Genomic DNA, 13,218 nt, shown 5'->3' on the forward strand with positions numbered 1-13,218 from the left:
CCTTGATTTATCTTCCTGTTACAGCACTGATTAAATATAACTTTGGATCTCTGTGTTCATTTTCCTTAGACTACTCTGGCTATCTTTGGGTCTTACCATCTGAAGTTAAATTTAAAATTTATCAGTTCTGGGGTACCTAGGTGACTCAGTCGTTAAGCGTCTGCCTTTGGCTCAGGTCACAATCTCATTGTCCTGTGATGGAGCCCCACACTGGGCTCCCTGCTCAGCGGAAAACCTGCTTCTCCCTCTCCCACTCCCCTTGCCTGTGTTCCCTCTCTCGCTGTCTCTGTCAAATAAATAAATATAAAATCTTAAAAAGATAATAACATTTATCAGTTCCAATTTATCAATCTCCCAATGTGTTAAGCAATAAACACAATCAGGCATCAATATTTATTAACACAAGACAAAGGAAACACATTCAATGAGTTAATAGAACACTGTCCAGCCAGATGTTAAATTTAAAAACGTATATCTAGTCTAATTTCAAATAAATAAAAAAACTTTATACATAATTACACAGTACTATAGTCTGAATTTGACACTGGTAAATATCTTGACAGAAAGTAAACAAAACATCATTTAGGACTAAAAAATTATTCTTATCTCTTTACACTCTCTTCCTGTGGACAAATAACATGGCCCATCTACATACACCTAGACCAGAAATGTTGTATGAATGATAAAGAAAAGGCCTATTGTGTATTTGGAGTACTGCAGCTTTTTGCTCCAAATACTCTTGATTTTACATCAAAGCAGACAACAAAAACAACACTAAGGCATAGGTCATGTTGGAGTTTGAGGGTGAGGTGATAACTCCTCATTGCTTTAGTCTAAAAGATTGCTGGATATTCAAGGAAAGTAATTTATTTGGCCAAGATATTGAGCACCATGCCTGGGGCAGAGACCTTACAAAAGAAACCTAAGGCCTCAGGCCCTTTGTTGATTCAACAAAAGCATTAAGCAAGCACTGCCCAGGGACTAAAGAAAGGAGACACACTTATATTACCAACAGACAGGCAATGGTCCCTAAACAGCCTGAGGCAGCACAACTTCACGTGAGGAAAGGACTTGATGGTGGCGGTGGTCCTCAACCGGGCCCCCTTTCTGAGGCAGCAAGTAAATAAAGGCTGTGGATTCACACAGATACCTGTTAGCATGCCGGGCATGGGTCTCACTGACGCAGGAGATGACATTTGTGCAGCTCTAAGAATCCCTTGGGCTTAGGAATTTTCCTGAGGTAGCCCCTTCCTGATCTACCTCAGTTACTTCTGCTGAGAGGCAGAAAGAGGTTCAAAAGCAGTTAGATGAATGGATTTCTCTTACCTGAAATGGGGGCTTGCTATTAATCTCGTCTTTTTCACAGGCATAGAAGAAAAACCCAGACAGAATGTGTTCCGGAGTTTTGGCTAGGCTGTTCCTATCGGTAATGGCCTTCTGGGTCTGTCCTAAGAGTCCATTCTACCACAAAGGTCCTACTTAATGTGGAAAGGGCAAGAACACTGTGTCATCAAGAGAAAGTTCTCTTCTAAGTCTGTAACAGACGAGGCATTAAAACTACAGATGACCCCTCAAACACCCACAGGCTAACAACTGGGCTCTCTCCCTCTTGCAGAGGCTCCTTTACCACAGTTACTGAGAAGTTCCCAAAGACACAGCTCAGCTCTCTTTCCTCCACTAGCATATTCTGGCTTTGGGGAATATGCAGAAGATCCACAGAGCAGCCACAAGGTAGAAAGCAAAAGCTAAAGCTAAATCAGAGGCCTGAGGAACTACAAACCCAGATAATCAGACCCTAAGTAACTGGGAGTTGACCATACTCTGAGACTAATGGAATATCTTATTGGAAAGAATGAGTGCCCATTATTGTAGCTACTAACCACATACTACTACTGAAAACTTGAAATACGGGTAGTCCGAATTGAAATGTGCTTAATACACCCTGGATCTCAAAGACTTCATACGAAAAAAAGAAAAGACCTCAATCACTTTTCATACTGATTCCACATGGAAATTACAGTATTTTTGATATACTGGGCTAAATACAAGATATTAAAGTCAATTTCATTGGTTTCTTCTTACTTTTTGAAATGTGGTTACTAGAAAATTTAAAATGATCGATGTGGCTCACACTATATTTCTAGTAGACGCCCTAACTTGTGTAGTAAGAATTTTCAAAGCAACCCATAGGATAAGACTCTGCCTGTATTTCTTCCTTAGAACTCGTGGATTATGTCCATAGAACTATTGAATCCTCAGGATCCCTTGCTTTGTTTAGTGAGTCATTAAAAACTATTGTAAGAAAATTACTTTCCAAATAAGCAGGCTATTTCTTTCTGCAAACTGAACCGCAGCTAGTCACTGGGATTTCCTGCCCCAATGTAAGTGCTTTTTTTCTGTACATCTTAGAACCTCTTCCATCATGTGTAAATTAATTTCATCCAAAATGTCAAAAAAGAGATCTGGAACTGGAAAATGTCTTGAGGTCTGCCCTCAACAGAGAAAAAACCGGGAGGAAAAAAGGCTTACGTAAAAGGGAGGCAAGAAAGTGGCTTAGGAGCCACAAGACCGAAGGGCAGCCCCCGAGAGCGATGAAGGGTCTGGCCTTTGCATTATAAACCTTAATTTCAGGGTAATTACAAGTCTTAAAAATTGCTTAAAAACATATTTAGTTTACATGATGTTACAGCGGGGTAAATAATATGTATTATTAAAATAGTCTAAATAAATATTTACACAATAGTGCAGAGTGGGTCAAAGAGAACCATTCTGATTTGACAAGTTAACTCTGTTCACTTGGAGCTTTTTTTTTTTTAATTTTTAAAAATATTTCTGTAAGAAAAAAATAATAAAATTCAACTATATTCAAATACATGAATTATCAGACCAAATAAAGGAAACCGAGCCAGAGGCCAAACTCAGTCCCACGCTCAGTCCACTTGGCCTGGGCACCACAGTTATTTCAAAAGAGTTTCTTGCATACATCAGACTTCCCCTATTTCAGCATAAGCCTACCTATTTTGGCAACCCAAATCGGTCAGTTTTGAGATCTGTAGTTATGTTGCCTTTACAGTTTCCCGTGACTTCTGATCCCACTGCCTTCCCAGCCTGTCATTCTTGTTCCTAAAATCCCTGCCCTCATGAACTGGAAGAACAGAGGACACTTCAGTTTTCCGAAAAGAGAAGCTGTATGTATAAACTGGAGACGCAGTTGACAATGAGCCTGGAAAAAGAGGAAATCCTATATTCTTACGCAGTCACTCTAAATTTGAAACACAGTTTCAACACTGGGGGCCAGAGTGAGTTATTGTGGTTCCTTAGAATAGGGTGGGATCTAATGAAGCTTAGCCTTTTCATAACAGTTTGATTTTTAAACTGAGATTTCCAGCCTGTAGAGACAGGCTGAATTCCTAAAAGCTTAAGCTGATTTTGGGAACGCAAGCTTTAAGAACAAACATAGGCAGCTTTAGTTTATAAAATACATCAGCCAACAGAGACATAGTACAATGTGCAGCAGAACCTGCAAACAATTTGCACTTTTTAGTTACCTATTCAATTACACTGCAGTAAGAGAATATTGAAATTCTCCCAAAGTAGGAAGGTTTCTACTTCAGTTGTTGTGACTACACACGCCAGTTCTTCAGTCGTTTAGCTGAATTGTGTGTACTCTTATTTACACGTTTAAAACACTGGTCAGAATGTGTTACTCTCAAGAATTATATATATAAAGTAACTCTCATATTCATGGGTTATTTGATTTGCTTACAGGTCAGCAGAAAATAAGCTGAGTAGTTCCACGTTAACAAAACCTGCAGAAAGTCCAGCTATGGTAAAATGGCAGAATACAGTACAGAGCGGGGAACTTGAGAACTCTGACTACCCCCTTCATGTGAATTCATTTAACTCCCTTACAAAATTCTAGAACAGCATTAGATAAAAATACAAGTATATACAACAGATGAAAAAAATGCAACATGCATGTAATTGCTTTAGTAACGTGCTGCTCACGCTATGTCAAAGCTCATGACTAATGGACTGTTAACATTTTTTTCATTTGCTACCATATGATTCCCCTTTCCTGTGTGTCCTGTGATTGCAGAATCCCACAGGATGAGATGAAGGATATAATGTAACCATCTCAGCTTATTTCACATCATTGGAAAGCTTGCTCCTAGTCACTGGTCTTTGGTCCTTGTGGTTTTTCAGGATGCACCCCCGCCCCCAGGACCCCCACAAGGCTGGTTACATGTTATAAGCCACATAGATGGGGTCCAACTGGTCAGCCAAGAAGCTGTCTCGGAGGTGCATCCTCTGCTTCTCTCCTCTGGAGTTGATGGGGATAACGCCTGGGTCCACCACCACCACGACGCCGACGATGAGGTAATGCTCTTCCAGGACCACGTTCGTCACTAAAGGAACCAGATCGAGGGCTTCCTGTTCAGAGCCACAAAGTTCCACAACCACCACAAGCAAGTTGGTCCACGTGAACACGGCACTGAAATTGCAATGACAGTCAGTTAACATGGCATCACATTTATCAGGTAACTTTCATAGTACGCGCTCAAGACATATCCCAGTTTCCCTGACAACTGCCTTCTCTCCCGGATGCAACCAGAAGGCTGGCAGCCATGTGTGCAATGACTTTGCCCCATGATCACAGCTGATGAGCTGAGCCACCCAGAGTCAGCAGGGGTTTGGCAATGGGGTTGAAAGATGTTAGCTGGCCACGTGAATTAAGCACATGTCAAAGTTTGGGGGTGGCCGGCTGTCCAGAGCAGCACAGGTAATGGCTCTTCACGGACAGGAGAAGAATGAAGTGGATGCCCCTATGGCTCTAGAAGGTGAGAAGACAGTCGTTCTGATGGCCTTCCCATCCCTTATTTCTATGTTTCTTGAGATTTACAGAGACTCTTAGGAACCTCTGAGGTGGCCAAGTATTCTTTCATTAACTCTCTTTTGCTTAGGTTTTTTTTTTTTTTTTAAAGATTTTATTTATTTGACAGAGAGAGATCACAAGTAGACAGAGAAGCAGGCAGAGAGAGAGAGGGAAGCAGACTCCCTGCTGAGAAGGGAGCCCGATGTGGGACTCGATCCCAGGACCCTGAGATCATGACCTGAGCCGAAGGCAGCGGCTTAACCCACTGAGCGACCCAGGCGCCCTGCTTAGGTTTTTTTGAAGAGAATTTCTGTTATTTGCAACCGAAGAACTTTGACAAGATAGTATTCTTAGGCCCAACAGGAAGAGAGTGGACCTTTCCTCATATGGGCTTAGTGCCCCATACAGGTGACTCTCCCATCATGCCATAAAAGTGACATAAGGTAGAAACTTGCCTTACGTGGAGTGGGACTGCTGGCTTAGAAGGTATGACCTGACCTGTGATATGAAGTGTTAAATAGCTTTAAAAAACATATTCCAATCATTAAAAAAAAATGTATACAATATTTGCTTGCGTAAAAAGTCAGAGGTCTAAAATTAGAGGGTAACCATGGCACTCTACTTCTCTGTATTGTCCTGATAATTCATGGGCCTTGTTTGGGTCTGGGGAGAGATTCTGACCAAAGTGAGCTGAAGATGCTGATAAGGAGGCATCTAGAAAGCGTGAGCAAGCATGAAAAGAACTGTGGCTATTTGGCATGTTTTAAAAAAAGAAAAAAAAAAAAACAACAAGGAAGGACCTACTGCATTAAAAATGTAGAAAAGAAACCAGGTGGATTCTGTATTGTCAGGAATCCAGAATGAAAGCCACTAGGTAAGAACTACCAAGTTTTAATTTTAAAGAAGCTTTAGTCCGTGTGAGGCTGGATGTTCTTTCATCAGGGATGATGTGGGGGGCGTTCTTACGCTGAGAGGGAAGCTGGATGAGGTAATAATGACCTTTCTCATCTGCTTACCATTTGACAGCTTGCAAAGAGGCACATTCCCATTTGTTCCTCCCCATGATTAGGAAATAGCAGAGCAAGTACTTTACATGAGAAAAGCCGCCAAACCTTCAAGTTGGGCCTTTTGAACTTAAAGTCATGGTTCTTCCCACCATATTACACTGACTTTCTAGAGACAGATACTCAGATCTCTTCCAATGGTTAAGAATCGATCAGTAGCGAGGACTTGACTCTACGGTGGTTCCACGGAGCCTGTTCTGGTGTCCCCACGGCTTCATCTGCCACAGCAGACGGCCCACCACGACAAGAAACAATCAGTCCATTTGCTTTCTTACTCCCCCTGGACTTCTAGGCCTGTAGGTGGCATTTGGTACAGACAGCTGACTACTTAGATGGGTTTTAACTGACACTACGGCTGCAGCGGGAAGCCTATTCTGTGCAGGGACGGTTACCATTCAGCAATACTCCTATGGATCCGGGACACGGAGGTCTCAATGTCTATCGGATGGTATCGTAATCCTCGCAGCTCCAGTGTCTCGTCCAGCGCTCCCACTACATATAATGCATCGTGACGCTCTGATGCAAAGAAAAAGAGAAATCTGGTTCATCACACATGATGAGCGCAATGCAATGTTGGTGTGAAAAGCACCCTGTTGGACTGCCTGCCACGTCACATGACCCCGCGACTCACCAGCCGTGTAACCTTGAGCCAATTACTTAAGTGTCTGAGTCCTGCTCCCCACTCTGTGAGACAGCGAGAATACTAAATGGCTGCTGTGACTATTCAATGAGATAATCCCCGTGGGGAGTTCATTTGATGCCTGGTAAACCATAAGTGCTAAAAAAAAAAAAATTAGCTATGATGATGATTATTATTATTACTACGATGTCCCAGGAATTGTGTTCAGTGCTGGGAAGATGACAAACATGAGTCCCGCTCTAAAGACACTTACTGTGTAGTGGGGGAGAAGGACACATGACAGGTGCTCCATTGTCCACTGCAGCATGGTAAGCCCCTGCTGGGAGCATGTATGAGGTGTGTGTGAGGTGACTGGGGGACACACCCATACCCCGAGCTCAGCTCAAGGGTTCAGAGAAGGAAAAGCGGAAACCAGGCTGAGCTTTTACGGATAAACAGGAATTAGCCAGATGACGGCTGGGGGAGGGGTGGAGTGGGGAGAGAGGATTTGAGAGGGAGAAGAAATGAGCATGTGTTGTTATTCCTAGACATCTGTAAGGAGTCCAGATATAAGGAGTAGGATTACAGAAAATGGAGAGACTAGTTCTGGTTATTAACAGGCTTGTAATCCAGCTAAAACATGGCAGAAATCTTTTTTGTTTGTTTAAATTGTATGTACACACCATATATATAAGGCTATATACATGGTTTATGTCTATACAGATACTGCATTTTATTTTATTTTATTATTATTATTTTTAAAAGATTTTATTTATTTATTTGAGAGCGAGACAGTGAGAGAGAGCATGAGCGAGGAGAAGGTCAGAGGGAGAAGCAGACTCCCCATGGAGCTGGGAGCCCGATGTGGGACTCAATCCTGGGATTCCGGGATCAGGACCTGAGCTGAAGGCAGTCGTCCAACCAACTGAGCCACCCAGGCGTCCCCAGATACTGCATTTTAAAGAAAGACATGGTTTTGCTAGGTCTACTAAATAAAATATTTTCAGGAAAGGGTAAATTTCTGAAAAATTGAATAAAGCAAAGTGCTAGAAGCTGCTGGAGAGAGAAGGATGAAGAGGTCTAGCAGATTCCCACCATATAAGAAGAGCTCATAAAGACTATAATAACAAACATGACAGAAACACAGCAGTTAATCTCACATCATCTCCACAAGCCAGGGAACATTATCATTCCCACTGTTCAGGTAGGAAACCTAGAGGCTCAGTGATTGCTCAAGGTCACAAAGCAAATGGCAGAGGCAGGTTTCAACCCCAGGGCAGCCGATGAGGGATACCTCCCTCTTCCAATTTGTTATCCTGCCTCCCCGTGAAACTTAGAGAAACTATGGACGCTGGTCACTATGGAACAGATGCTAGGAGCTCAGGAGAAATGGTATGGCTCTAATTCAGGCCTTTAAAGCCCGGTGAGTTATCTGTAGCTGTTCTCGAAGTGATGATACAGCTAGTGTTGGGTATTTTAACACGGCCATTAATGCCACGGGGCAGAAAAGCTGAAGGCAGGCATCAGTGAAGGCACAACAGTCAATGGAGCAGCGGGTAATCGGGGGGACTGCTCACACCAAAGCCTTGCCCAGCAGTCTCGCATCGAACATGAGACGCCGAAGGGACACAGTGCTTCAGCGACATGGCTCCTCCACACCGATCCCCTGCTCTCAGGGGTCAGGTTTGTTCCTCTTGAACCCAAAACGGTGTGTGGGTGTAGAAGGGCTACAAGATGACACCCCCATCCCAGGAGCTTGTGCAGGAGCTGGGATTCAGTCAGGGGCACAGTGAGCATCAGGCACGTCTCTGTGACCGTCGGCTGTGCTCACCCACAGTTCAGAGATGCAGACGTGGTACCCTGGGTGCCTGCCTCCTGGTTACTCCTCATGGGGCAAAATATCTTACTTTAAATGAATACAAATTCATGCATGGGTTCAGGAACCGCAGAAGGGAGTAATTAAATACACACACACTCGACAACGCAAAGGCAGGCTGAGGAAGGTGAGCCAGAGCCAGACAAAAACAGGCAGAGGGAAGCGCTGGCGAGGAAACTACCTCCGGTGGCCGCTGTGAGCTCCGTCCGGCGGACAAAACCAAGGTATCCTGTCCGAGCCCAGAGTGTCTGAGCGGCATCCCCGAAGCTGAGGCGAGTGTTGAAATGATCCGCTTGAAGAGTCTCGCTGTCATAGATGGTGTAATAGCCACTGGCTGTGTGGGGACTGTTCACCCAAATCTGCAACAAGAAAAGGGCATCAGTCACATTTCGGCAGGGACATAGAACTGTATCAATTCAATTCTCTCTGGATGGATGAACATTACTGTTTTTTAATTCTCATTGCTACAGTAACAATAATAAACCACAACAATAAAGGCTGCTGACATTTATCATGGGTCCCCCATGTGCTAAACAGAGAGTTAGGTACTTTATATGCCTATCCCCATCAGTCCCGACATACGTGGCAATGCGGTTCTGTATTACTGTTTCTCCCATTTCACAGATGAAAAAACAAGGAGTTAAGTAACTTGTCTAAGAAACTGGGAGACCCACAGCCAAGCCTGTGCAGCTGCAGAGCCCACGCTCTTAACCACGAAGCTACTGCCTCCTGGGCTCAGTCCTCTGCCTCTTCCCGAGCCCTGCAAATACATCGAGGGGTCACTTCTGTGCTTCTGGGCTAAGGTGTAAGCCCTCAGGAAAGCACTACCAGGGTATCTGAATTCGCCCTGCCAACACAGCAAGAGCTAACAACAGCAAGAACAGTCGTATTTATTGCGAACTCATTAGGTCACAGGCACTGTCCCACGTGCGTTACAGATACGGTATTAGTGTAGTAGCTGGCGCACCATTTCATCAGGTGAAATTAGGTGGGTGCACTTATTATTTACGGATGAGAAAACTGAGACCCAGAGAGAGGAAGTAACTTGCTCACTAGTTAGAGGCTGGGAAGTAGCAGAGTGCAGGCCCTCTGACTTCTGCACCTACGACCTTTGGCTCCCGGTAAACCACGGGGTGAAACCTCAGTACCCCTCAAATATTTGAGGGAAGAAAAATTAAGTCTTCTTAAAAAAAATCTTGATACGAATTCCAATATACACACATTTTAGAATAAGAATAGAAAATATCCATGAATTTAAAAAATTTAGTATTTGAGGCTCCTATCAGTTCCACCCCTTAATAGGTGGAAACAGGTAGGACTGGCCCATTTCCTTTTTCAGCTAAGGGAATGTCAGTGGACAATTCTGGCACTAGTTCTAATCTGTATGCTGAAATCTTTCCTTCATCCTGGCCTCAATCTCTCTCTTTTTAGTTTTGGGCCTTACAGAGAAAGATTAAACTCTTTTTAAAAAAAAAAACAACAAAACACATTTATTTGTCAGAGAGAGCACAAGCAGGGGAAGCAGCAGGCAGAAGGAAAGGGAGAAGCAGACTCCCCTGCTGAGCAGGGAGCCTGACACAGGGCTCGATCCCAGGACCCCGGCGAGCCAAAAGCAGACACTTAATGACTGAGTGACCCAGGCGACCCAGATTAAAACTCTTTTAAAAGAGGACAACTCACAACAGGGGAAAAGTTAAATCCACAGTTTCACTGACTTCTCGAATGTGAACCCCGAAGTCTTTATTGCCGACTTTTCAGAGTAAAAATAAAAATTATACATACCTCTCCAAGATGAGAGTCTCCAACAGGCCCTTTGGTCTCAGGATTAACAATAACCACTTTCACTCCAGGTAAAATCTGAGCATCAAAGGGAAAACACAAAGAATCAACTCTAATAACCCCTCGGAAATGCAGTCCCCCGCCACCCCTCCTTCAGAGAGGCAAGCGAGTGTACAAAGGCAGGAGCTAACTGACATGCTGCTCACTGGACTGTCCTCCGTGGAGACCAGAGGTATAATAATATTCACCCTCAAAAATAAACCAGGGAGCCAACCACCCTACCTTCCCTTCAAAGGGATGAGAAACTGCAGCCCAAAACCGTAACAGTAGGAATCTGTAATGTGACTGCCCTTTCTCATTTTCTCACTCTATCCTGTTCACTGCAGTGATGGCAGGAAGACCCCCTTAGAGCAAAGGACAGTAGGAAGGGATCGCCTGAGCGGCTCCACTCCCGTCTGCAGCAATAGCTAAGTGAGAGGAACTTGAAGACCAAGAGAGGATGGTGGAGGCTTTGCAGGAGAATGAGTCCTGCCCCTGGGATCACCAAAGACATCACACGCTTGCTTGGGATCTCCCTGAGGAGAGAAACGGAATGTAAAGAATGTGGGGAGAAAAGGAAGAAGAGGGGCTGGCTGTAAGAACGGCTCACGCCTTCTCTGGTTACCCATATTCTGGGTTTCTAGAGTGTGAGGTTAGTTGAGAAGCGCTACAGTGATTATCCAGGGTCATACATCTAAGACCTCAAGGAAGGAGAGAAAAGACCATTTGCACTGGTCTGGGTCGGGTCCTGGGTGAAAGCTTCTGAGGCGCCCAACCACGAGCTGAGGCAGCGGGAGATCTGACGATGCATTAAGAAGATCAACCCAACTCCACTCGACAGTGTTTAAATGGAAGAGACAAACTAGAGTAAGTGCCCCATGGGCTCGATCTGCTGCTTGATAGGTTAGACAGGATCCCCTTTTATCTTTATCATTTCCCCCTCTGCTTTCAGAATTACTAGCAAAATTCTGAGGAATTCTGAGGCATCACTGTTACCTCTTCAAAGAATGGGAAACTCACTAACTTATGCTGATGTTCTATCACCCTTAGTAAATGTTCAAAACTGCTACAGACTTATGTCGTGTCTCCCCAAACTCGCATGTTGGATGTAATCTACCTAAATCCCTGATGAGATGGTATTAGGAGCTGGGGCCTTCCACTGTGTGAGAATACAGCAATAGGACGGCCATCTATGAACCAAAAATCCTCCAACAGAATCTGCTGGTGCCATGATCTTGGACTTCCCATGCCCAGAACTGTGAGAAGTAAGCTTCCTGGTCTATGGTATTCTGTGATAGCAGCCCAAAGGGACTAAGACAGTAACTGTGTCTCTTCTGGAACATTTTAAAGCCCCCATCTCACCTAAGAAATCTTATTCCTACAGACACACACTCTATATATCCGTAGTTTCTTCCCCGTTTTGATTTCTCTCTCAGCTTTAAACACATGTACGCCTTCCCTGACCTTCAACCATACCTCCCCACTGCCATCCTGTTTTTCTCCTTGCAATATTTATAAAGATAGAATTGCCTCTTTCTAAGTGCTGTTTACCTCTCCACCTTGAATATAATGAACACTGGATTTTGCTGATTTGTAAAATAAGAGTAACATACCAGTGGGATTTTTTTGGAAAAAAAATCTGTGAGAATTAAGAAAGTTCAAATTTAGAATTCTTCTTCTCTATGTATCCATACGAATTTGAAAGTATTAGATAAGGTGAAACTGCTGAATTATCTCCAGATTTCAATTAAGGCTTGCCCTGGGTACTAATACATTACATGGCTTCAAGTTTTAAAATGAAACATTTAAAAATAAATAAATAAATAAATAAATAAATAAATAAATAAATAAAATGAACCATTTCCCAGGCAGACCAATGTCCAATGGTTAACAGACAAATTACCTTTCCAGACTCTGAGAGGAGCAAACTCTGGGGGGCACCCCGTTCCACAAGACGAACCCTGAAGAAGAAGAATATTTACTACATACGTATAGGTATGTATATATATTCGAAAAAATGGCTGCACATCTACTACAGCTATATACTGCCCTCTTGAGACCTCTATTTTGTCTCTCCTCATGCTAGAGCAGTTTCTCAGACTTGGGCACTACTGACATTTTGGGTCAGACAATGTTCTTTTATAATTTTTTATGAGGGACCGTCTATCTTGTGCATTGCAAGATGTTTAACAACATCCTAGGCCTCTACCCCACTAGATGTCAGTAGCAACCCTCTTGTTGTGACAACCAAAACTGCCTATGGACACTGTCCAGTGTCCTCTGGAGGGCAAATTCTCCCCAGGCCGAGATGATGAAATTCTCCCCGGGCACTAGAGAGACGCTCTACCTGTGCCGGCTGGGTCAGTGCCATGGGGCACATCAGTACACAACGCCGAGGTCACTGGGACCTGGCAAAGGTCCCAGAGCCCTAGGGCTAGGTGCTCACCTTGGGACATAGCTAAAATTCCCCTGTAAGCTGACGCAGAGGAGGGCTTTTATTTCTGGGGTTTAGATAAAGTGTTGTTTCAAAAACCCTACTCTGCCTCATTTATCTTGTCTGTTCCATCTTTTATTTTTAAACTCCCAGAGGAAACAGTCTATCCATTTTAGTTCACTTTATATCAAATGTCACAAAATATTTTTACACAGGCAGAACTAAGTATTAGATTTTAATATTAAAGAACAGCATAGCAACCCTGAGAATTAAAGCTTTCTTCTTACAAACATAAATCTCATCACATATTAATAAAAACAAATTCCTGCCTTCTTCCTATCCCTCCCTGGAAGACACAAACAAAAGGAATGAGGAAAAGTGACAGCTTTCTTGGGGCTCGGAAATTTTTATGCTTAGAAACCCAAATAGGGAGAGAGCATAATAAATCTATTGTACCTGTCATGTCTCAATGATTTCAGATCTACATACACAGTAGTTGGATCAGGCCCTGAGGTTCCCTAAAGAAAGAGA

General features: G+C 43.5%; 1 protein-coding gene across 4 annotated transcripts in view; it reads right to left on the bottom strand.

The window, feature by feature from the left end:
* Nucleotides 1-1,895: 1,895 nt before the first annotated feature.
* DIP2B (disco interacting protein 2 homolog B) overlaps nucleotides 1,896-13,218 on the bottom strand; it is a 224,108-nt gene continuing 212,785 nt past the window's right edge. For 3 of the 4 annotated variants that reach the window (XM_032876810.1, XM_032876809.1, XM_032876808.1), the window contains 6 exons: nucleotides 13,144-13,205; nucleotides 12,157-12,214; nucleotides 10,218-10,292; nucleotides 8,617-8,794; nucleotides 6,333-6,456; nucleotides 1,896-4,495 (listed from right to left, as the gene is read on the bottom strand). In XM_032876810.1, coding sequence (XP_032732701.1) covers nucleotides 4,243-4,495; nucleotides 6,333-6,456; nucleotides 8,617-8,794; nucleotides 10,218-10,292; nucleotides 12,157-12,214; nucleotides 13,144-13,205 — 750 coding nt within the window. In that variant the 3' untranslated portion in view covers nucleotides 1,896-4,242. Of the gene's footprint in view, nucleotides 4,496-6,332; nucleotides 6,457-8,616; nucleotides 8,795-10,217; nucleotides 10,293-12,156; nucleotides 12,215-13,143; nucleotides 13,206-13,218 lie in introns of those variants that run through there. The other variant, XM_032876811.1, reaches the window with a different exon arrangement.

Source organism: Lontra canadensis, unplaced genomic scaffold, assembly GCF_010015895.1.
Source record: "Lontra canadensis isolate GAN:19392208 unplaced genomic scaffold, GSC_riverotter_1.0 scaffold59, whole genome shotgun sequence".
Taxonomy (NCBI): domain Eukaryota; kingdom Metazoa; phylum Chordata; class Mammalia; order Carnivora; family Mustelidae; genus Lontra; species Lontra canadensis.